General features: G+C 37.3%; 1 protein-coding gene across 1 annotated transcript in view; it reads left to right on the top strand.

Moving 5' to 3' along the window:
* Positions 1-10173, top strand: part of Fam19a1 (family with sequence similarity 19 (chemokine (C-C motif)-like), member A1) — a 480497-nt gene extending 470324 nt beyond the window's left edge. Inside the window, exons 4-5 of the mRNA XM_013010445.1 lie at positions 3737-3861; positions 9996-10173. Coding sequence (XP_012865899.1) covers positions 3737-3861; positions 9996-10013 — 143 coding nt within the window. The 3' untranslated portion in view covers positions 10014-10173. The remainder of the gene's footprint in view (positions 1-3736; positions 3862-9995) is intronic.
* The last annotated feature ends 12631 nt before the right edge of the window (positions 10174-22804 follow it).

Here is a 22804-nt window from a genome sequence, read left to right as displayed (position 1 = left end):
GCTTGCCTTGCATGCATGAGGCCCTGGGTTCGATTCCTCAGCACCACATAAGCAAAAAGAAAAAAGCCGGAAGTGGCGCTGTGGCTCAAGTGGTAGAGCTCTAGCCCCACGACCGGACCCAAAAAATAAATAAATAAATAAAGAATCAAGGAAAGAGGTATATTCTTGAAAGAATTGAAGATCAAATCTTTGTTTTACATGATACCTTAGGTACAGTCCCAGAACTCCAGGGTTAAAAGGTACCGTAAGATCTTCTTTCATAATCTACAGATAAGGGACAGTCTGTCTTTGTAGCTGCTGTTTAATTAACTTAGCTCTTCTAAGGATGAGAAGTCTTTGTAGCAAGTGATGTATCTCCAGGCTTTCAAGACGATTTGCATGTAGAAACTTCTGTGAAAATGTTGTTATTAATAGAGTCCACAAATGTGTGCCTCAGACTCAGCCTCAGCATGTGAGATAAACTGGCAATTACTCATGTTCTGAAGAGAACTTAATTTCACAAGAAACTAATGCTTAAAAAAAATTCCTTGTTTATCTTTGCAATAAAATTATTTTGAGTAATAATATAGCAGAGAGAATTCATTTGCTCAGCAGCCAATAATTTCTCTTCAAGTCCTCTGAATACTGAAACTAAACTAGAATGGGTTAAGCACTATAATAATGAAAATGATAGGTTTGGGGTTTAACAGATGTGAATTATAGGGTTAATTTTCATACTGCCTATCTATATAAGCTGGGAAAAGTTAATCACTCAGGGTTCCATTTCCTTATCAGTAAAAATTAATTCCTAATAACGGTCCCCTTCTAGTGTTACTCTGAAGATAAAGCAATACTCTACAGCACCTAACACAGAAACACATATGAGGCACTCAGTGCATACCAGAGAGGAGTCAATTTGAATGTATAATTAAAATTTGAGAATTTAAGAATCACTTATATTTACATTTTTCTTGCTATGAGAAGTTATAAACAATTAAACAGTGTTGAGATTATCTCATTTTATTAAACCTAACAGTTTCTTCCTGCTACATTTTGATGGTTTTAATTTGCTTTGGAGTATGAGGGAAGAGAATTTTGAAATTTTCTTTCTGCAGAAGATACAAGCAGATAAAAAAAATCAGCCTTAGTGACTGTTACTTGACCCAGGACATGAAGAGAAGGATATTAAGATGGCCAGGCAGTACACAAGTCAGAAGCAAAGCATGTTTAGAAACAAACCACTGAATGATTTTATTCTCATATGCCAGGGAATAAGTGCCACAAACAAAACTTGATTTAGGAGATGCAAGCACAATATAATATCTTAGATATTAGATAGATATTTAGGTAGATTTAATAAATATATTAGCTAGATGTTAGATAAATATGGGGACTTTTTGAAAATTTTATTTTTTTCTTTTATTGTGATGTACAGAGGGGTTAGAGTTACGTAAGTAAGGTAATGAGTATATATCTTGTCTAACTTTGTTACTTCCTCCCTCATCTCCCACTAGCGACATTTTTTTTAATTCTTAAAAAAACCTCTCCTCTGTGTGACCCATTAAATCTTTACAAGTTTGAGTTAAAAGGGATAACACTAGTTTGGAGATTTTTTTCCCCTAGAGTCTACATTTTCATTTAGGAAATATTAATGCCTCAGAGAAAGGCAAACTGCTTTGTTAGCTTGAACGAAGTAGGTCGACTCCAAGAGGGCAGAGAGCAGCTTAAAGGAAGAGAAGACACAGGGCAATTCTTAAGGGGAAGGGGGAGAATTTTAACTAGCTGACCTCACTGGTAGGTGTTCATTATTAGCACACCTGTGTGAATTAAAAGAAAAGGTGACAACATACTAAATTAAAGGATTGTTGGGAAAATGTTTTTGCCCTCAGAGCAAAGATCAGAGGGTTTCCATTCCCACTGGTTTAGATTTCAGGCAACAATACTGAAATGTTTCAAGGGCTTTAAGAGATAAGCATTAGAATTAGTAGTAAATGTAACTAGACTGTTACTGATAATGCACCAGCTGAAAGGGAGCTGCAGATTATAGGTTTTCAATCCACATTGCCAAATACTGATTTTTATCTCACTGTACCAGGAGTTGTACAAATTTTTGATTCCCTCTCAACACTACATTTTTCTTTTGGTTTAATTTTTTGATTATTATCTTTAAGTAGTTGTACAAAGGAATTGGCGATCACAGTCTGTGACTACAATATATCTTGATCGTTATCACCCCTTTCAACATACTATATGTTTTTCTTGCTACCAAAACATTCCTCACTCTTATTTAACATTGTCAACTATTCATACGTGTTAAGTCCTTTACCAAGAACAAGATTATTCCTTTTTGTTTCTGTATCCTCTTGCCTTATGTGTGGATAGAGCCCATTGCAAGATTTTTATTCCTTCTATTTGTTAACCATGCCTAGCAAAGTTGCATTCTACATCCTTTGTTCTGTTCTACATAGAAAGCAAAAGTCAAAAATGGAAAATTAACCTAGAAAATTTCCTTGAGTCGATGACATAGGACAAGAGGGATGACTTATCTATATAATCTTGCTTAGTAATTTTTCGCAAAGCAAAGATGAAAGAAAACTGGATTTGAGGGACTGAAGCAAAGAAAGTATGGAGAAAGATATAACTGCAGGCCAACGTCTGGATGTGTCTCATCCCCCCAACGAGTCCAAGATGGGCAAAGGACTTCAATGTGTTCCTCTCTTATTCAGGGTGTATTACCCTATTCATTTCAATGTTAATCCTCTATGCCATAGAGGACATCTATGACATAGATGACATTTGGCTTATTTGTCACAGTGAGACTTTATATGGTAGAGACTCTTCTTTAGAATAGGGGTGGAGTAGTAAGTACGTAAAGAACTACAGCCCTGGCCCAGTGGAACAGAATCACAAAACAAACACTGACCACCATTTTGGGTTTGTGAAGAGCTAACCCCTTGAGTAACTGCAGAAATGACTGCTGCTTGTATACAAGTATTTCTTCACTCAAGACATAAAAGGAGTTACAGAGAATCTCGATTGGCATGAAGGGAATCTAGTCACTGGCTTTTATAAACTGTCATTCTTTCTTTTAAAAATGTGCCATAAATAAATACACTAGATTCATTACTAGCACTTTACTGTGGTCATCCGTGGTTGCAACCTGCAGAGGAGCTGCTTTATCAGAGGCTGGGGTTGTAATTGTTTCACCCACATTTATCAAACTTGTAACAAGGAAACCAGAGCCCATAGTGACTCTACTTTAGGCAGTAAGAAATAAATTTTCATTTATCATTACTCTTGACTTTTTTTTACTTTGCAACCTTGTTTTGTACTTTTAGTCAACCCATTTTTTTTTCCTTTTGCTATGCCTTTGAAATTCTCGCTGGCCCTAGGCTAAGGGATAAACCCTAATGCTGGTTGGATAAACTGGCCTTTAGGTATAGAATGCCTTAGTCATTCTGAAGACCAGCTCTTTTGTCCCCTTCACGGAAAACAGTTCATACAAGATTTCTGATCTATAAAAGCTAATGGCACAAAAATCCCCCAAGACCAAAAAGGTGTTTTCATTTAGCATGTTTTCATCATATGAGGAAATAATTCTTTCTTAACGAAACTTTTCTTAATCCATCATGGAGGATGAAAGTGGATCGATTGGCTCTGCCTCTACCAACATGAAATCAGTCTTCTGGAGGAATGTAGCAGCAGTGCCTCGGTTAGTTGATGAATTGCAAACACTGTTGTCTCTATTTCTGCACAGCCTCCATAGTGATTGGGAAGTGGTGGTGTGAGATGGAGCCTTGCCTAGAGGGAGAAGAATGTAAGACACTCCCTGACAATTCTGGATGGATGTGCGCAACAGGCAACAAAATTAAGACTACAAGAGTAAGTCCATTTCCTTCCAGTGTCTGATGCATGCTACACATTGTACTGTTGGCCTTGGTATTGGACATAAACAGCATTCAGGAAAGCTTTGAATGGGAGAGATGAAATCATGTTCCATAACAGAAAGAAAGTATTCGGAACTCTGTAGATCTGGGTCAATCCACGAATGAGAAGGTAAGAGATTGAACTTACATTCTCCACAAGAACATTTAGAGTTTCTGTTACAGAGACATAAATAAAACTGGGCAGCCATAGCCAGAGGAAAGGGGAACAGTGAGGTAATTATTTGTGTAATTCATCTACCACCTATGGTATGTGGGATGATAGTCAAATAAGTCTTGTCTCATTCATCCAGATGGTCTGCTAAAAAGTCCATGTTCAAGTACATCCACCTGGCCCAGGTTCTTTAAAGGAATTACTTGATGGCCTTTTATAGAAGTCAAAAGATTTCTGTGAAATAATAATTCTTGATTTTCTCTGGTTAAATCAGAAGTGATCTTCAAAATTAAACTACCTCATCCAAATTAATGCTAGGATGCTATTCCTGAAAGGCTCATTAACCATATAGGGATTGAAAAGTCTTAGAATACTAAAGGAGAGAGGAAAAGAGTAAAGCTTGGGACTCCTTTAAGACAGGAACAATTTACATCTAGTACAAAAGCATGTCAATATTTTAATGATCAAAATTTAATAATATATACACACATACACATATATATATACATAAAACCAATTTATCTATCTATATATATTTATATGTTTGTATACTACCTGAATATCAGCAATGGTGTATGCGTGTGTGTGTGTGTGTGTGTGTGTGTGTATGTGTATGTTAATCTGCTGGCCATCTCAAAAACAATCTCCACCAATTACAAATACCAGTAGGTTAAATTTTTGCTGCACTAAAAGTGATGACTGAAATTTAAAGGAGCCTCTGATTCTAGCCCCTGGATCAGAAATGTTAACTTGACCTTTCTTCTTACTATTATCTTTTCAATTAAAAAATGGTTTTGAAAGCTTTGTGATACAGAAAGCAGCAACTAGAATACTGAATAACACCATACAAAATACTCATGTTTTTCACATATGATACAAATGGAGACAGTTTATTCATCAAATATAGTTGTTTGTGTTGACCACACTGGTCAGTAAATAGCCTCAACTGATGGCCTATGGAAAAGAGGGAGTCTGAACCATTCTAGTTTGCTGAGATGATCTGCAGGTCTCCTTGTAGCTCAGTGTGTATTTCTCTATTTCATATCGGTAGAACACCTCCAGAAGAGAGTATTCAGAAATGGGTCTGATCTATTCCACTTACCCACAGAAAACATGTTTAATTATCTGGCAAAAAAAGATCAAATTTCCCTTTGACCATGTTTTACCTGAAAGACTTAACCAAATAATTTGATGAGAACCTTACAAATTAATTTGTTTTAAACAACTCTGCATGTTAGCCAGTGCAGTTAGAACCTAATCACCTTTATTTTTAATGCAGCGCTCATAAGCTTTATGCTAAATCTCTACTCTCTATTCTGGTGGCTAACTAAGCATCCTTGGTGACTAGAAGTCCAGCTCATGACATCTCTAGTTTCAAAACTGGTTAAAGAAAAATAATACAAGTCAAATTATTTTGAAGTTTAAATATGGGAAATTCTAAGAGTATATTGTAGGTGATATTTTGGATGATGGAATATGAATTTAAAAATGAACTAGAGCCAGGCATGGTTGCTCATGCCTGTAATCCTAGCTACGCAGGAGACTGAGATCTGAGGATTACGGTTCAAAGCCAGCCTAGGCAAGAAAGTCCATGAAACCCTTACCTCCAATTAACCACTTGGAAAACCAGAAATGGTGCTGTGGCTCAAGTGGTAGAGTGCTTGCCTTGAGTTGAAGAGCTGAGGAACAGCGCCCAGGCCCAGAGTTCAAAAAAAAAAAGAAAAACGAACTAGAAAATGAAAAAGAAGCAGGAATGATTTGTACAACTCCTTTGTGACCCATATAACTCTTTCATTTGCCCTCTGTAGAATCTATTCTAAAATCATCAGGTGTGTGTGTTATAAGTACACTCTAGACATTTTTGACATGTGTGTTGTTTAGAGTCTGAGCTCAGCAATAGAGGCTAGAGCCGACTGCTTGCTAGTACCCTGGGTGGGTGGACTGAGTGATCACAGATAGAGTGCACAAGAGAAATAAATCGCCATTGTAATTGGCTTGAAAGCAGATGATATACCTATTCCAACATGTTCATCCACTTTGAACAAGAAAAAGAGTAAGGTCTCTAGCCATATGACCTGTCCATTAGTCATCTGAGAATTCTCAAGTCTATCTTTAAAAAAGAGAACAGTAGAAGAAAAATTGCACTTCCTAAAGTATGAGAAAATTTCAACACTACTACTAGCATATATTTTCTCCCTCCTACTTTGTCCCAAATTCACAATATAATGAGTGCTTCTAAACACATAATTAATTCCAGATAATGCATGTAAGAGGTCACTTATTCTGTTCAAGTGGTAGACTATACCAGATCTTGGCTTGGAAAATAAGGTTTACATTAATTTTTTGTATCCCTGTGCATTTTCCCATCAGAACACAGATATCTGTTCACTTCTAATATTTTACTTTTAAAATAGTTTAATTTATAGAGATACTTTTAATTATATTGATCCATATAAATTTTTTAGTCCCTTCTTACAAAGAGGTAAGAAAAAAGAGACCTCTCCAGAAAAAAAAGAAATAATAAGAAAGTTGAAAAACACATCTAGATTGTTAAAATGTCTGCTGAAGAGTTTCTTTTTTAAAAATTAACTTCAATGTAAAAATAATGGACAATAAGCTTCCTGGAACTTCATTCTTTTTCTATAGGTACTTCAAATAAGGCTTTCTTAAACCTTATCACTTGGTAGATGACATCACAATAGCTATCCAAAGAAAAGATTCTCAGAAGTCTTTGAAATGTAGGCAAACAAAAGATGCATTGAAAACTTGATGGTGTTAATTTATGGTGTCCATTTTTTAAGGAGTTGGAATTCAGTCTTTGATCTACCAAGCACCCCAGAATGTGGACTAGTCTGGGAACTAGTCCTGTCTAAACAAACTTTGGGGACATTGGATCTCTCTGACAGCATAACCCAAGAAAGGAAGGAGAAAAGACAGGTGGTATTAAGCAAACATAGGCTTTGCTTTCTGGAGATTTGAAAGAACTGATCCCAAGAAATAGCAAAAAAGTTCTGGATGCCATGCCATGAAAAAGAAATAGTTGTACTTGAGAGGTCATCTAAGATCTACTCTGAAGTAAAAGTAATATAATAAACCATACTTGGAGAAATTTGGTACTTTTGGGTGAAGTTTCATGGCTAAACTAATACTGTCCCCAATCGACCATTGTCTAGATTCTTCTTTAGACTTTTTTAGGAGGACATATTAGCAAGACTAGACTAAGTGTTGGCTAGAGACATTTCATTCTGATTTTATACCTATTAAATTACTTCCTTTCTAAAAAATAGTACATCAAATCCAGAAACATTGGGACTAGAGAGGCTATAGACAATTTGGGAATACATCTGTACCTTGCATGTGTAGAATAATGGCTTACTGGAAAGATACAGCTCCTCTTAGAGGAAATGTCATTTAACAAGGCTGTGATTCTTTATCAAAAAACCTGAGTGTCACTTGCTCAAGAACAGAATTTGGAAAAGAATGAAATGAGAAGAAAATCACAGCCACTTGAAAAGAAAATTTAGCCAGTTAAAATGGCTGCAAACAATCTGGTATACCTTCAGAGATACTAATTTTAGTTTGCTCCAGTCAAATATATGAATGTTTTTCAAAGGAATGAGAAAAACCAATGATTAATACACGATATAAAGTTAAGTTCCATTGTTTAAAAGAGGAATCAGGCTTCAGATTGTAACTAACCCTAATAGTCATTTTGTCAAATCATTGTATTATGTGATTGGCCAATATAAATCCCTGACAATCATCTATCCACATTCTCTTAGGTCTGTCCGCCTCATAGTATCTCTAATTCTGTAAAATTCTGCTCATTTTAATCTCAGTGGTTTTTTTGTATATCACTGAAAGAACAAAGCACCAGCTATAACACATTCCATCTTATCTCAGAATTATAGTTTATTCGTCTGAGAGCTTGTGTCCATAGAGTCCTGAGTTCCAGTGCATTTTGCATGAAGGAAGGGAGGGAGGAAAGAGAGAGGAGGAGGAGGGAAAGAGGGCAAAGGAGAAGAAAGGAGGAAGGGGACAGGAAGGAAAAGGAAAGAGATGTTTAAAGTAATACCACTTGCTGGCCAGGAAAATAATGAGTTGGAAAAGGAAAAAGACATTAAAAAGACAGAAAATTCTGAGAGATTTAGAGAACTTGCAGAACAGAAAAAAATTAAACCAATTTATGTTGTTACAGTTTCCCCTGATTCTAAGAAATCTCACTCATTTCTTTGTTCAATAAACACAATTGCAAGGAGCAGGTAACAATGCTCAATCGCAAATGTATTCATTACCTTCCTCATGGAACTGAAACTCTTCCCTAGATTACCTTTACAATAAAAAATATGTATTAAAAATAAACACAAATGAGCCCATGCTTCCTAATTGCAGAATACTAATGTATTAGGGATGACTCTTGTATCCTCTGTGGAAGTTCCTATCTTTAAGAGGACAAAACTTTGGAAATGTGGAAGTCATAGACATGAAAGTCAATTTCAGTTCAGTTTTGTAAATATTTTTCTGCCTCCTTTGGGTGGAAAAGAAGATAGTATAAACCAAAGGCGATAAAGCTACTGAAATGTAGGAAACCAACATTTGGACGAATCTATTATTGGAACAAGAAGATAAGAAAATAAATGTAAGGAAATTCTCATATGTTCTGCTCCTAGCCTAACCAGCTTTTGAATGAAATCTTTCCTTACAGTTCTGCCCAAGTTCAAAAGCTTTCAAAAGACATCCACCCCTGAACTCAGAGAATAATCAATCTCTACAATTATAACTATAAAGAATTAAGAGAGCTTGGAATGTAGCTCAATGGTAGAGTTCTTTCCTAGCAGGCACAAAGCCATGGGCTTGATCCTCAGCAACATACAAAGAGAACAAAACTTAAAAGATGATAAAGCTGCCTAGAACTTTTCAATAGAGGCCTCAGCTCCATTAGAATCACTATTTAGGCTCTGTGTATGTGTCCTTCTGAATATCTGAGCATTTGGAGCCATGGTGGAATGAATTAAATGGCATCCACTATAAAAGGAATATGTTCTTGATCACTCTAAAATATTGAATGGAACAGACCTTTACAAAGGTCTCTTATGTTCCTTCATGAATGTGGACAAATTTGGGCCACAGCTTCACCCAATGCCACCCCTACTCTCTTACAACAGGCCAATTAGACAAAGCCATGGATGACCCACTCAACTCAAATTCTCCATGAATAGAAATGCCAGGCTGATTGCCAGGCTCTGGTGGCTCACACCTTATAATTCTAGCTACTAAAGAGGCAGAGATCTGAGGATCACAATTAAGCCAGCCAGGGCAGGAAAGTCTGTGAGACTTTTATCTCCAATTAACTACCTGAATACCAGAAGTGGTGCTGTGGCTCAAGTGGTAGAGCGCTAGCCTTGTGCTGAAGAGCTGAGGGACAGCGCCCAGGGCTAGAGTTCAGGCCCCATGACCGACAAAAAAAGAAAAGAAAAAAGAAAGAAAGAAAAGAAAAGAAAAAAATGCAGATTGATTCTATAATTAGCATGGTCCAGTGTAAAATGAAAATGCAAGGCCCTTTTTCAGAAATTCTTAATAAAGTCAGCAGTGCATGAAACCAAATGTGGGATCAATTTTTGGACAGAGTTCTTTGCAACTGAATAGATTGCATGCCCATGAAGCTCATTCTGGATAAACATTGCTCCAAGAGTCTTTCTTCTCAATTGTGATTTTTAAAAACATTACCTTAACACATTCATGAAAACATGGGACCTGTCTATATGCTTTATCATTTGAGAACAGCCACTGTAAACCTTAGGACTTTTGACCTTCAAGAAACGACATTGTAAAACTTCCTCACTTTCAATATCAACACCTCCTTGTGCCTTCATTCTGTACTTTTCTCCTTGAAATATCTTTCTCTCTTCTTATTTCAGATTCATCCAAGAACCTAAGAGAAGAACTTGTTGTAGACAAAGGAAAACAACCAGTAGAGGATTCATTGTGGAAAAATCAAAACATCTTATACATTTACAAGCCAAATGGATCTCTTACTTGCACTTGGACTGATTACCAGATGATCACAGCGTGTTTACTGTGTGTAACAAAACATCCCATAATAAGATTTGGAGCTCTGGGCACTACCACAATGGAAAGTTGTTTCAAAAAAAAAAAAGAGTTTTCTCAGAGAAATTTTTGGGGAATCATGAAGAACGATCAACCCTCTTCTAATTTGGATCTACCGTTCCTTTGTACCATTTGCAAAATATGTATATATAATATTTTGAAATATTATATATTCTCTTCAAGATATGAACAGTACCACAATGTGAGATGGCTGGTGTACCCTTTCAGTTTTGGATGTTTTACTGGTTTTAATTTTTTTTTTCTTGAAAAGAAGATAGGTGCCCATGGCATTGACCGTAGAAGGCCAACTACGTGGACTCCTGGAATTTGAGGTGTCATAGTGATACTGAATCAAGAGCTTCCTCTGTTTCTACCAGATGCCCCAAGGAAGCAAGCGCATTGTCCTCTTTTATTGCTTTCTACCCTGTGCAAGATTAGCATGCAAGCTTGGCTTTACATAACCATACTTTATATTCAATTGATATATAATAATAACCATTCTAACCTCTTCCAGGAAACTATTTTTTAGAACTACTAGCTTTTCCACAAGTAAGAAAATGAGGATTCTTGAGGGAGCTGCTCCACCATGATATTAAGACTCTGGCAGAGTTATGGTAGGATATAGGTCCCTTGTATTAATAAGTCCTGTAAATACAGTGTCTTAGGGCTTTGTATAGCTGTCCTAGACTGCAGAAATGTCCTCTGAATAATTCCAAAGTCTGGCATCATAATTACATAGTGCTATAGCAACAGGTCTTATCATGGCACCTCTTTCTATGTTTGATTTGCTTTTTTTCTTGAGTGTTCAGATTCTTCGGGTGAGATAGGAAAGCTATGAAAGCAATTAGGTTTCATAATGATCTATGTGACCAAATGTTGGACAGCCCTATTAAAGTGGTAAATAACTTGTTTCTAAACCTACTTGTCCTCCTTTTTTGCCATTTATTTATAGAGACTGTGTTTCAACCAAATCTACAATACACACAGCTCAGAGACTTGAAGTTAGCAATGATGTCCTGCTCAAAGTCTTTACTTCTATTACAGCTACTATCCCAGAAAATAAGTAAGATAACTGGGGTGCATAATTCCCAAGAAGAAATGTAAGATCTTATTATTGGACTTACAGAAGGGCTATTAGGATGATTGGATATCAGATTTATCTCTCAAAAAAAGAAATTATTGCCAGACACTTGTGGCTCACGTCTGTAATCCTAGCTACTCAGGAGGCTGAGATCTGAGAATCATGGTTCAAAGCCAGCCCGGGCAGGAAAGTCCATGTGAGACTCTTATCTCCAATAAACCACTAGAAAACTGGAAGTGGTGCGATGGCTCAAGCAATAGAGTGCTCGCCTTGAGCTGAAGAGTGCAGGGACAGAACCCAAGCCCAGAGTTCAAGCCCCACGACAAAAAACAATTATAATCCATGTCTTCTTTGAGTTATTCAGATGATGTTTATAAGAAGGAAACATCGATGTAAGTTCTATATTCTTCCCCCAAAGCCTGTCTTTGACATGTGTACTCTTAGGGCTTCCCATTAGATCATCAGTGCAATGGGTCTTAGAGTCTGGACTTTTTAACACTGAACCTGAAGTAAAATTGAGAGGATCTTTTATCTTTCTCAAGATAGCATGACATCTGACTAGTTCCACAAATGCTCTAATCAGAAAATTTGATTTTGTATCTTGAAAGTGAAAATATCTACAGATGGGTATCAAATCATTATTATAAAAATTTAGACTTCCTAGGTGTTTCCATAAATATTGATCAGAAGGTAACATAAAATTCATGTCAGTAACACAGCATGAAGGTGACACCGCCATTCTCAATATCCAGGAGGCAGACACAGGAGGATTCTGAGCTTGAAGCTAGCCTGGACAATATAACAACAAAAAAAGAAGAAAGTAAAGTAAAATTACAAAAACATGCCAGCAAACTTCAATTTCTTGAATTTATAGCCCATATCCAGGGTGGATAATATAGTCCATAACCAGGATGTTAGAAGTGTTTTTTTTCTGTAAACTTTGAAACCATAAAAAACAAACTATTATCTAGAACAACACATTTCAAAATGTGCAGGAAATATACTTCTATAACAAAATACATTTGGGGAAAAAGTAAATAAATAAAATAGGAATCATCACTGGGGAAATTACCAGAGAATTTTTAATACACCAAAGACTGTGAATCTTTGAGAAAATCTACAGCAGAGGGTCAAGCAAAAAGCCCCCAGATTCCAGGCATGCAGGGATTTACTTGTCTAATTAGTAAACAGAATTAAAGGAAAGACACAAGAAATTATTTCTGGGTGAGTACTTACTATTTTGTCAAGTGTTTAATTTTTTAGACAAGCTAGAAATGTAGATCTTCCATAAAATTTTCTACCATTCTCTAAATTAGATGAATGAACCCTAGTTTTAAAGCCTGCAAGCATTATTATGATACCCAAATTCTGAGCATGTACACTTTACTATGATATCAGTGTCTTCTAGAACCTTCCTGTAAAAGCATTGATCCCAAACTGAAAATCCAATGAGAAGAAAGGAGGCTCTGCTTTCAGAAGGCTCCGGACACATACAGATACTTCCCATAATTTAACTGTGTGCTGCTCACAACTCTTCCTGTCCTGTAACCAGAGGCTATAAGTCGATGACAGAGGGAGTCTAGGGGTTGACATCTGTTAACTCACTTCCTGTTGATCAATTTCTACAATAGCCTCCCTTGGAAAGACCTAGAGAAAGAAATAGGGAGGGTGGGTAACACGTCAGAATCAGGCGACCATCCAATAAGGCAGTGCAAATATTTGTAAATGTCTTCAAATTCAATTTGGATTCATCTAAGTCCCTTACACAAATGTGTGAACTATCAAATTGTGTTTAAATTTAACTTGTTCCAGTTTGGGGAATTCCGCAGCTACCATCTGCCTATTGAATCTGAACATTTATGGTGCAAAAACTTATATCCCATATTTCTGGTAATAAAGAGCTGAGTGTGGTATGACTAATATTGATTTGGCGCTTGTGCAACAAATGAATAATGTTGTAACATAATTAGAGCAAATGCCGAGAATTTCACAAGCCCTTCTTTTAGTAGAAGGGGAAATGGAGGTTATTGCTTAAGGCAAAGATCTCTGAGTAGGACTGAGTTCATTTGTTGATATTGTTGGGTGATTCGATTTGTCTATAAATAGACTCCGCAAGCACAGAGGAGTTTACTGCTGCTTTACTCTTTTTTTCTATGATGGAATGATGAAGAATGTTTTCACCAACACACAAGTCAACATCTTTCTTCGATCGAATTGAATGTAGCTTTCACAAAGCAATGTAGTGATTTTATAGTGCAATATATTGTGCTGCCTTGCCATTGTCACTGATCCTGTAAGTTACAGATGGTGTAAAAATTGTTTATATAAGGAGAATCAATCAGGCCAGGCGCCAGTGGCTCACACCTGTAATCCTAGCTACTCACTAGGCTGAGATCTGAGGATCACGGTTCAAAGCCAGCCCGGGAAGGAAAGACCATGAGACTCTTATCTCCAATAAACCACTCAGAAAACTGGAAGTGGTACTGTGGCTCAAGTGGTAGAGCGCTAGCCTTGAGTTGAAGAGCTCAGGGACAGCACCCAAGCCCAGAGTTCAAGCCCCACGACTGACAAAAAAAAAAAAAGGAGAATCACCACATTGCTCACCTGCTTGGGATATGCTGTCCTTCTTGGAAGGTTAAATATCTTGCCATAATATGCTTTTGTCTTCCACTTAAGCTGAACAGGCCCATTTTCTGGGTCTTCTAGACAAAGAAACCAGGCATGTCTCTGCTCAGGAGTTGTTCACTTTCTCAGTATAAGAACTAGTGTTCACTGTTCACATTTGAACACTAAACACCAGAAAACATGATCAAAGGAACAGCTAAGAAATGTGAGAGTTTAGGATGCGTAACAACAGTGATAGAATCAAATTTCCTAGTACCCAAGGATGTGGTACCGATGTGATAAAAAAAGAATCATGTTCATACTTCAAAGAAGAATAAAGAGGAACATGAATCTCACACACACACACACACACACACACACACACACACACATATGTACATACATACACACACTACAGTAGATCCTGTGTTACAGACTTAGAGATTTAAACTTTTAGATTTAATAATCTAGGTTTTAGAGCTCTCAGATGTATCACTTGATGCCACAATTGCTCACATTATAGGTAATTTCCATCATTAAAAAAATAGTATGCTTTCATATATTTATTCTATTCTCTCAGTATTTAAAAAGAATTGATCACTGAATGCAGAAATCAAGACCCCGGCCATAACTGACTATAAACCAAGTGATACTTTTCCTGATATAACCCTGCTTCCCATTTGCTCAGAAAAAATCCCTAACACAACAGTAGGCTCACATGCATACCTTGAGGGAAAAGCAGATGCCAGACATTTTTGTGAGACATCCAACAACTTGGCATCTGCCCATAGATACATGACCATGCATGATGCAGTGGGCTAAAAGTGTTTTCTTGTTATTAAATCTGCAATTAAAATCTAAAAGGATTAGAATTGGTTTGATGGATAGTCTGAAACACAGCCTAAGTGGCAAATATGCCTATAAGAACAGGCCAGGTAACACAAGGTGGTTAAGAAGGGTCACCTATAGTGTCACAATATAAGGTAGTAAGAGTGAAACCATGGCAGTTTGCAGAGCAGTCTTCAGAATGTGGTTCCAACCAATTGTTACTCTGCCACATCAGGGAAGCCCTGCAGCCAGATTATTCACTCTGCCACTTTTTTTAAGGGATGTCCGGAAATTCAGATGTTGATATGAAATCTCCAAAGTTTCAAATATGTATAACTTGTTAAAAAAATTCTGTTGGAAGATGTGGCTCAAGACTCGGTTCACCTGTGAGGCATCATTTTGCAAGTCTCACTCCCAAATCACAATATTCTCATACCTTCGCCTTCTCACATGCTTCCTCTGGTCTTGGGAAAGTGATGGAGATAGAGCTAGTGTGCACTCACTTGGGCACAACCTGCAACATCTCACATTGTGCCCCTGAGGATACCAGCAGGGGCAGAAGAGGCATTCATCGTCTTCTGAGGAGTGAATGTCCAGGTTGAAAAAAATGGGCTAAACATTGAACTAGAATAAAGTGAGGAGATTCAGTTCTCCTAGGAGCCAATGTTTTTCCTCACACAGTAGCCTTTGGGCTAATCATCCAAGCAGATTCAGATGCATCCAGTATCACCGCAGAGTATCACATTGGAAGACAACACCAGATATGGCCAAAACACTTGAGAAGCTTGTATTTTACTCAAAATACTGCTAAGTACCAGCTTTCCTTTGAAAACTTCCTTCTTTTGCCCACTTTGCCCATGAGATCAATATGTGTACTCATTCCCTCCAATGAAAAGCTCATGTTCCCTTCATACCTGGACTCCAGTGCATTCCTCGTTTGTGTGGTTCCTCATCAGGATTCTCCCAAGATGGTTAGGCTAAGAAGTCCTCAAGGGCTCTCACCCCTACTACACAGGCCACCTCCATGACATTGCCTTTTATACTCTTCCCCTTCACGTTTCAAGCCAAAATAAATAAATAAATAACACACTGTGTGTATTTAGCAGAGCCCCAGATTTCTAAGCCAAAATAGCCCTTCAGTGATTCAAGCCCTGGCTTTCCATTTACGATCTAGAAAGGCTTGAAAACTTTTTCTCTCAGTTTACACATCAAGAAAATAGAGATCAGAACATAAAATGTGGAGGTTTGGAAGGACTTGAAAAATAGAAAGGCTAAACTGGGGTGTTTTTTTACAAGTACAATGTAATCCATGAGCTATTGTTATTGTGAATTACTATGATTATCATATTGCGGTTACTGTGGGGTCCCCAAGAAGCTCTATGCATCAGTGCAAAGGCACGTAGAAACACAGCTAAGATCTTATTTCACATGCTTTTTTCTAAAATGCTCAAAGGCAAGACAGACCCATGCTGGACTCTAGAATTCTCCACCAACTAGCACCATTGTCAGTGTTTATAAGCCACTGGCAAATGCCAGTGTAACCCACACTTGAGCAAGTAATTGAATATTAGAAATGGCACCCTGCTGGTGTCCAGAATGTTTATCCAGAGAGTGAATTGCTAATGGCCCATACCATCTGGTAAGACAATGCTCAGCAGCTATAAGTAATGTCATGAGGAGGCTATTCTTTTCCCCACATGAGCCCTCTAGTCATTCAGGCTTATCATTGAGCAGAGTCACATATCAATTGTATTATTACAAAAGCAGGACCCTATTTTAAGCCCCCTCACTAGTAATGACCACTTTTATCCTTTTATTCATTCATCTTAGTATCCTAGAAACAGTTATCTGCTTAACTTTTTACTGTTTTTGTTGTTGATGTGGGATTTTTTGTTAGTTTGTTTGGCCAGTCCTAGGGCTTGAACTCAAGGCCTGGGCATTGTCCATGAGCTTCTTTTTGCTCAAGGTAGCACTCTGCCACTTGAGCCACACTGCCACTTCTGGCTTTTCTGTTTATGTGGTACTGAGGAATCGAACCCAGAGCTTCATGCTAGGCAAGCACTCTACCACTGAGCCAATTTTTCAGCCCCTCTGCTTAACTTTAAAATGTTTAATCAGCTTAAAATTATATCCAAGCTACCTGAAATTAGTGACTACCATATTGAACAGTACAGTTCAGGTCAGTCTTAAGAAATCCCAACTGGGGCACAGTTACCTAAATCCATAGCCTGCTCCTTAGCAGAAACTTCTTTCATTTGACTATATTTTCTGTCTTATTTTGTTTTCTGAATTCATCTCTCAAAGGCCTCATCTGGAATCTGTCTTAAGTTCTTCCTATTGGAAGATCCATTTAAAGGAATGTTTTTTAAAGATGTCTATTGTTTCCAAGCTGGAGATGAAATTGAAGGGCACAAAAGTACCACTGTGGGGAGTAACAAGGAAGTTTGTGCAGCATTTGCTCACACAGGGTACGCTTGCCTTGTCTGAGGACAGAGCAGGGAATATGTTGTTTCTTTCATAGAGGAACTGATGACTGAGATTCTGTTCTCAGCTACAACAGTCAAGTGGCATTCCATGGACCAAGTTATCCTAGGCCAGCATCACCAGGCAAACATATGGCCATGCTGTCTCTTAGAAATAAATCATAAGGAGAAAGCTTTTGTTTCTTCTGAACCATTCTGCTCCAATGGGACCCATCCTCATCATCAATGAGCAAAGCTCAAATGAAATTACTAGGGAGATTTCAAACATGTCCTATGTTCTTTTAGTAAATGGTAAAGCAAACATGACATCCTAGTGAGTGTATCAGGTTAAAACAAGCCTGGCATGAAGAGTCACTTAAACTTAATTAGTTCTCAAAATTAGCATTATGGCCAGGAACTGGTGGCTCACACCAGTAATCCTAGCTATTTAAGAGCCTGAGATCTGAGGATTGCAGTTTCAAAGCCAGCCCAGGCAGGAAAGGCTATGAGACTCATCCCCAGTTAACCACCTAAAAACTGGAAGTGGAACTGTGGCTCTAAGTGGTAGAACACTAGCCTTGAGGGGAAAAAAAAACACAGAAAAAAAATACAGGTTCAGTGCCCAGGCCTGGAGTTCAAGTCCCATGACCAACCAAAAAAAAAAAGTAGCATTCTATATCGGCAAATTATGCTGATAGAAGAATATGGTGAACAAGCTAATGAACCAACTGGAAATTTTATAAGACATAGGTAGTACTCAGATTTTTTTCTTCATTTTGCATAAATGCTTGATCTTTTACTATCAGACATAGGTAAATCACCAAGAAAGACTACACATAAGAGTGGCAGAGACCACCTAGAATGCAATGAAGAAGGTTTGAATATCCCAGTTTCTTAACAGTGTTAAAATAACAACATCAAAACCCAGAACACTAAGTATAACCTATGTAGCTATGTTCAAAGCAAGAAAAACAAAGGGCAAACCTACTTTCTGAGTTCAATAACATGAGCTGATAGAAAATTCATGTTTTTCTCAAGCTGCTTTGTGGTTTCTGTGGTGTGTCTGTGTGTGTACGTGTGTGTCACTGAAAAATATCTTTGGGCTAAAATACCTAGAAGGAATATTGTTAAGACAGAAATAAACCTAAGATAGGAGAAAGGTTTAGAAGACAGCATCTAGCTCGCCTCTGTGATTGAACTAGTCTAAGGGCAAGGATGGAGGGAAGCGGCACAGCTCTGGTTCGGACTGTTCACTCAATCTGTGGCATAAAATCTCCCATTTCATGATGACAGGATAGCAGAGAAATGCACACAGTATGCTTCTCCAAGCCAGCCAGAGCAGCTCCCGGCATATCCCTACCTGCTAGGAGGGGAATTATGCTTTTGATACCAAAGCAAAGAATTTATCACAAAATTGTCATTCTGCTGTGCTGGGAGATTTCAAGAAAGGTTCTGGAAGTGACAATTGGTTCAGTCATTACTACTCAAAAGAGGAAATGAATTCTAAATACTCCATGCCAGTACCCCTGAGGTCAACCAGGGTAAAACTCTAAAGTTCACTAGGAGGTTTTTGTGAATAATTAGGAAAAACAGTAATCACCAGAAACCAACTTGGGTTTGTTGAGGAAAAATTAGCATGCCAGATACCTTCCTAGGCCTTGTTTTTAACTAGTATGGATAGTGAGTCTAGTAATAATCATAATAAAAATATTCAGAATAGTAGTAGTAATAATAATAATAGAGTATAGTAAGTAATAATAATAAAAATAATGAGTATACTAAGTCTAGGCTTCAGCAAGGTATAAGGAAGTCTACACCAAGAGTTGCCAAAGTATGGTTTCTACAGTAAATCTAGTCTGCCACTTGTTTAGTATTTTTTATTCTCACAAACTAACTTGTTTACAAATTACCTATGTTTCCTGATGCTGATGTAGCAGTTGAATAATGGCAACAACTCAGAAAGCCTGGACTGTTTACTATCTGATCTGGTACTAGGGAGAGTTTCTGACACCGGGTCTGTCATAGAGAAGGTTGGATGATAGTTCAAAATAAACCATGTGGGCTCATAGCCACAGGCATAGCCCTATCAAATGTCTTTAATTCATGAATTAATGATATTCAGGAGAAAGATGTTCAGTTACAGATTCCTGAGTTCTGTCCCAACTCTAGCTTGCACAATCTTTTATTTCCAACTCTGTGGACGAGAGCTTTGATTTTATACATAAACTGATTTTTTGCAAACATCGTAAAACTCAAGTGATCAGTGCACCACCTTGCATGGTTGGAGTTCAAGTAAATAGACACACAAAGGCAGTTGGGGAAGAGTAGAAACAGTTTAAGGACATAATGTTTAGATTTGTGGGGAAAGAATAAGTGGGTCAAAAATGAGAGCTGCATTTAAATATTAAAAGTCATATCCTCTAGAAGAGGAATTAAACTGGTTTCTAAAAAGTACATGGAATTGGTAGCTAAACATATTTCAGTTTAACAGGAGAGCAAAATACAGTAGGTACAGCTGAGTACTCTTAGGAAGGCTAAAGGAATTGGGCCTGACTAGTATAACTATCTCAGAATCTATGCTTCTCTCAGTGTGTTTTCTCATGCTGGTTTTAAACTGTGAGCCTTCAGATCTCAGTCTCCGGAGGCTCTACAATTATAAGTGTGAGCCACCATTACCTGGCTATTGCAAATTTTGTTTTTCTTGTATTGGGAAAATTATTAAGTGGGACCAGCCACCTTACTCTCAAAAGTATAATTGCTATTGTTAATGATTCTCTTGTTGCGCAAAGTTAGCCAGTCCAACAGAAAATGCAGATCCCTTCCCCAGATACCTTTGCTGAATATGTCTGTATGCATACAAATGCCACCAAAGGTATTTTATTCTTACTCTTGTCATTTAAAACAGCAGTTAAAAGGGACTCAAATATTGTGTTTTAATACAATTTGAGTTAAGATACATCAGTTTATATAGGTAGTGTAGGGAAAACTGAGAACACAACATCTGTAATTTCAAAGGGAAAGAAATTAGCTACTGCTCACTCAAGTCCACAAGTCATGTTGTGCTTGATCATCTGATTTGTGTAGAGGGCTCAGACTTACAAAAGGTTCATGTGTCACTGGTATTGCCAGAGACAGCAATGACTTCTCATTTTTTCTTTTTATTAATTGTCTCCTTGTGAGGTTTTTTTGGGTTTTTTTTTGTTTTATTTATTTTTTTGTTGGTCATGGGGCTTGAACTCTAGGCTTGGGCACTGTCCCTCCGCTCTTCAGCTCAAGGCAAGAACTCTACTGCTTGAGCCACAGTGCCACTTCTGGTTTTCTAGTGCTTTATTGGAGATAAGAGTCTCATGGACTTTTGTGCCCAGGCTGGCTTTGAACCGTTACCCTCAGATCTCAGCCTCCTGAGTAGCTAGGATTACAGGCATGAGACACCTGAGTGGCCCCCTTGTGAGTTTTTAAAACCAGTATCTAGACCAATGATTCTTAGTTGAGTTCCAATCCAACCCAAGTTATTACAACAAGATGGTCTATACAAGAGGCAATTATACATATATACAATTACATACATATATATACATATATGTGCCCCCAAATATATTTTCCAACCTTCTAGTTAAAAGCAGAAAAGTCAAAGCTGAGAGGAGCTAACACACAAGTGCCACCTCTCCTACCATTTATATAACCAGAGTCTCTAGCCTTTGACTAATTGAAGAACTTGCTCCAGAGTTCCAATTTCTTCTTCATGCTCAAACCTCTGGTACACGCTGGACAGAGGAGATCAAATAAGAGAGTTAAAGACCTGGAAAAAAAAAACCTTTTGGCACACCATAGTTGTCTCTAGTACTTTCAAGGGAAAATTCTCAAAATACTACATTTTCCCTGCCTTTGAAAAGAAGATATATTCCAGAGTAACTGAGAAGATGTGGGCAATGTAATCCAGGCTTTCACCAAGCTAACATCCAGACTGCTGGTGACTGTGATGTCTGTACAAAAATACATTCTGTAGCCTCCTGAGACCCATGTCCATTTGCAGGATGGGATTTTGGAGAAACAAATATTCAGCTGAAGCATTAGCCCTAGTGCCAAAAAGAGGTGAGAGGCGAGAAGGCATCTTGTTAAAAAATTAAAACAAAAATGTCACTGGATTTCTAAATACCATAGAAAAGTTTTAAAATCACATGGCAAGATTGGTGACATCTCTTTGATTTTTTTTATACTCTCTCCATTTGAACTCCTTACAGGAGCTTTATGAATTCTACAACTGGAATTTAAAAAAACTCTTTCATTTAATATTTTAATTTAAAAATCTAATTAATGATCTCTTTAAATGATCACTTTCAATAAAGTCATAGCTTTCAAATTGACCTTCTCCATTTCATATTCATACAAGATTGTATTTGAAAAGAATTATAAATTTGGGTCAGATTAAGCATTGTATAGAAGAAATTCAAAATAGGCCAAAATCAGGGGGGGGGAGTTTTTACATACACACACACACAATTTCTGAGAAAATTTTTAACAGATTTCAGTGGCATTTGGGATATGTGTGTGTATGTGTCCTATGGATTTTACTGAGGCTGCTTTAAAGTTTGGTGAGTTTCACGTTGATAGATCACAGCCTGATTCTGTAGAAATGCTTAGATTCAGGCTCTCATTCTGTGCTCTCTGCCTTAAACTGCCAGCTCTAAAGACAAAGCTTTTGAACTTGGATAAGCATTCCTACATCCATTACTTGTTCCATGCCCCTGTGCCATACTGAAGCATTTTCTTCTTTCTTTAAACTTTTTATTATGAAAATGTTCAAGCATAAGCAAAAGTAGATAAAATTGTAACATGAATCCTCTTCTACCCATCACTCATCTACCACCAGAACCAACACACAGCTCATTTCTTTTATCTTTAACCTCTCACCTCCATATTTATTTTAAAGCAAATCCTATAATCTATAAATATACTGGACCATATTTGTAAAAATTAAGGTTATTTTTAAACAATTAACTGCATTTCTTGTTTGCTTATGGTAGAACTAGAGGCTTGATCAGATTCACAATTTTCCCCCAGTATTTGATTAATAAGAGTTTCTCACTGGCGGAGTTATATCCTTCCCTCTAGAAGTGTGTAAGGACTAATTGTTTAATTCATGATTTGTTTTCTGGCCAAAATGCTCAAACACATGAATTTGTTAGCAGTTAAAAATGCTTACAAATACTTCTTGTTTGTTTGTTAGCTGGATATTTCTCTACAGAGAATTTTTCTTGCATCATTATCCAGAGGTAATGATTTTGTTTGAAGGCGTGATAAATGACTGATTAACTTGGTTTATCAGCCCTCAAAAATATTGACCTTTCCCAGTAACTTCTAAAGTGACCAGTGAATTGTTTATGTCATTATAACTTTATAGAAGTAAACACATCTGATCTCTTTAATCCCTTGTGCGTACTATCCTTTTTTTATTTTTTGCAAATGCCCCATATTTGTGAGATGTTGACAGAGACAAGAAAAAGAATTTCAGGGGGAATTCCAGCGGCTTCCTGCTCAGCTGATCAAGAACACCTGTCCTTTTATAGATTACTTTCTAGAGTAAGAACACTTTTTCATCCTATTTGGACTCCTCCAAAAGTAGTGATCAGAGTTCAGATCTCAC

Source organism: Dipodomys ordii, unplaced genomic scaffold (assembly GCF_000151885.1).
Source record: "Dipodomys ordii isolate 6190 unplaced genomic scaffold, Dord_2.0 Scaffold12, whole genome shotgun sequence".
Classification (NCBI taxonomy): domain Eukaryota; kingdom Metazoa; phylum Chordata; class Mammalia; order Rodentia; family Heteromyidae; genus Dipodomys; species Dipodomys ordii.
This window is presented reverse-complemented; position numbering and strand designations above follow the sequence as displayed.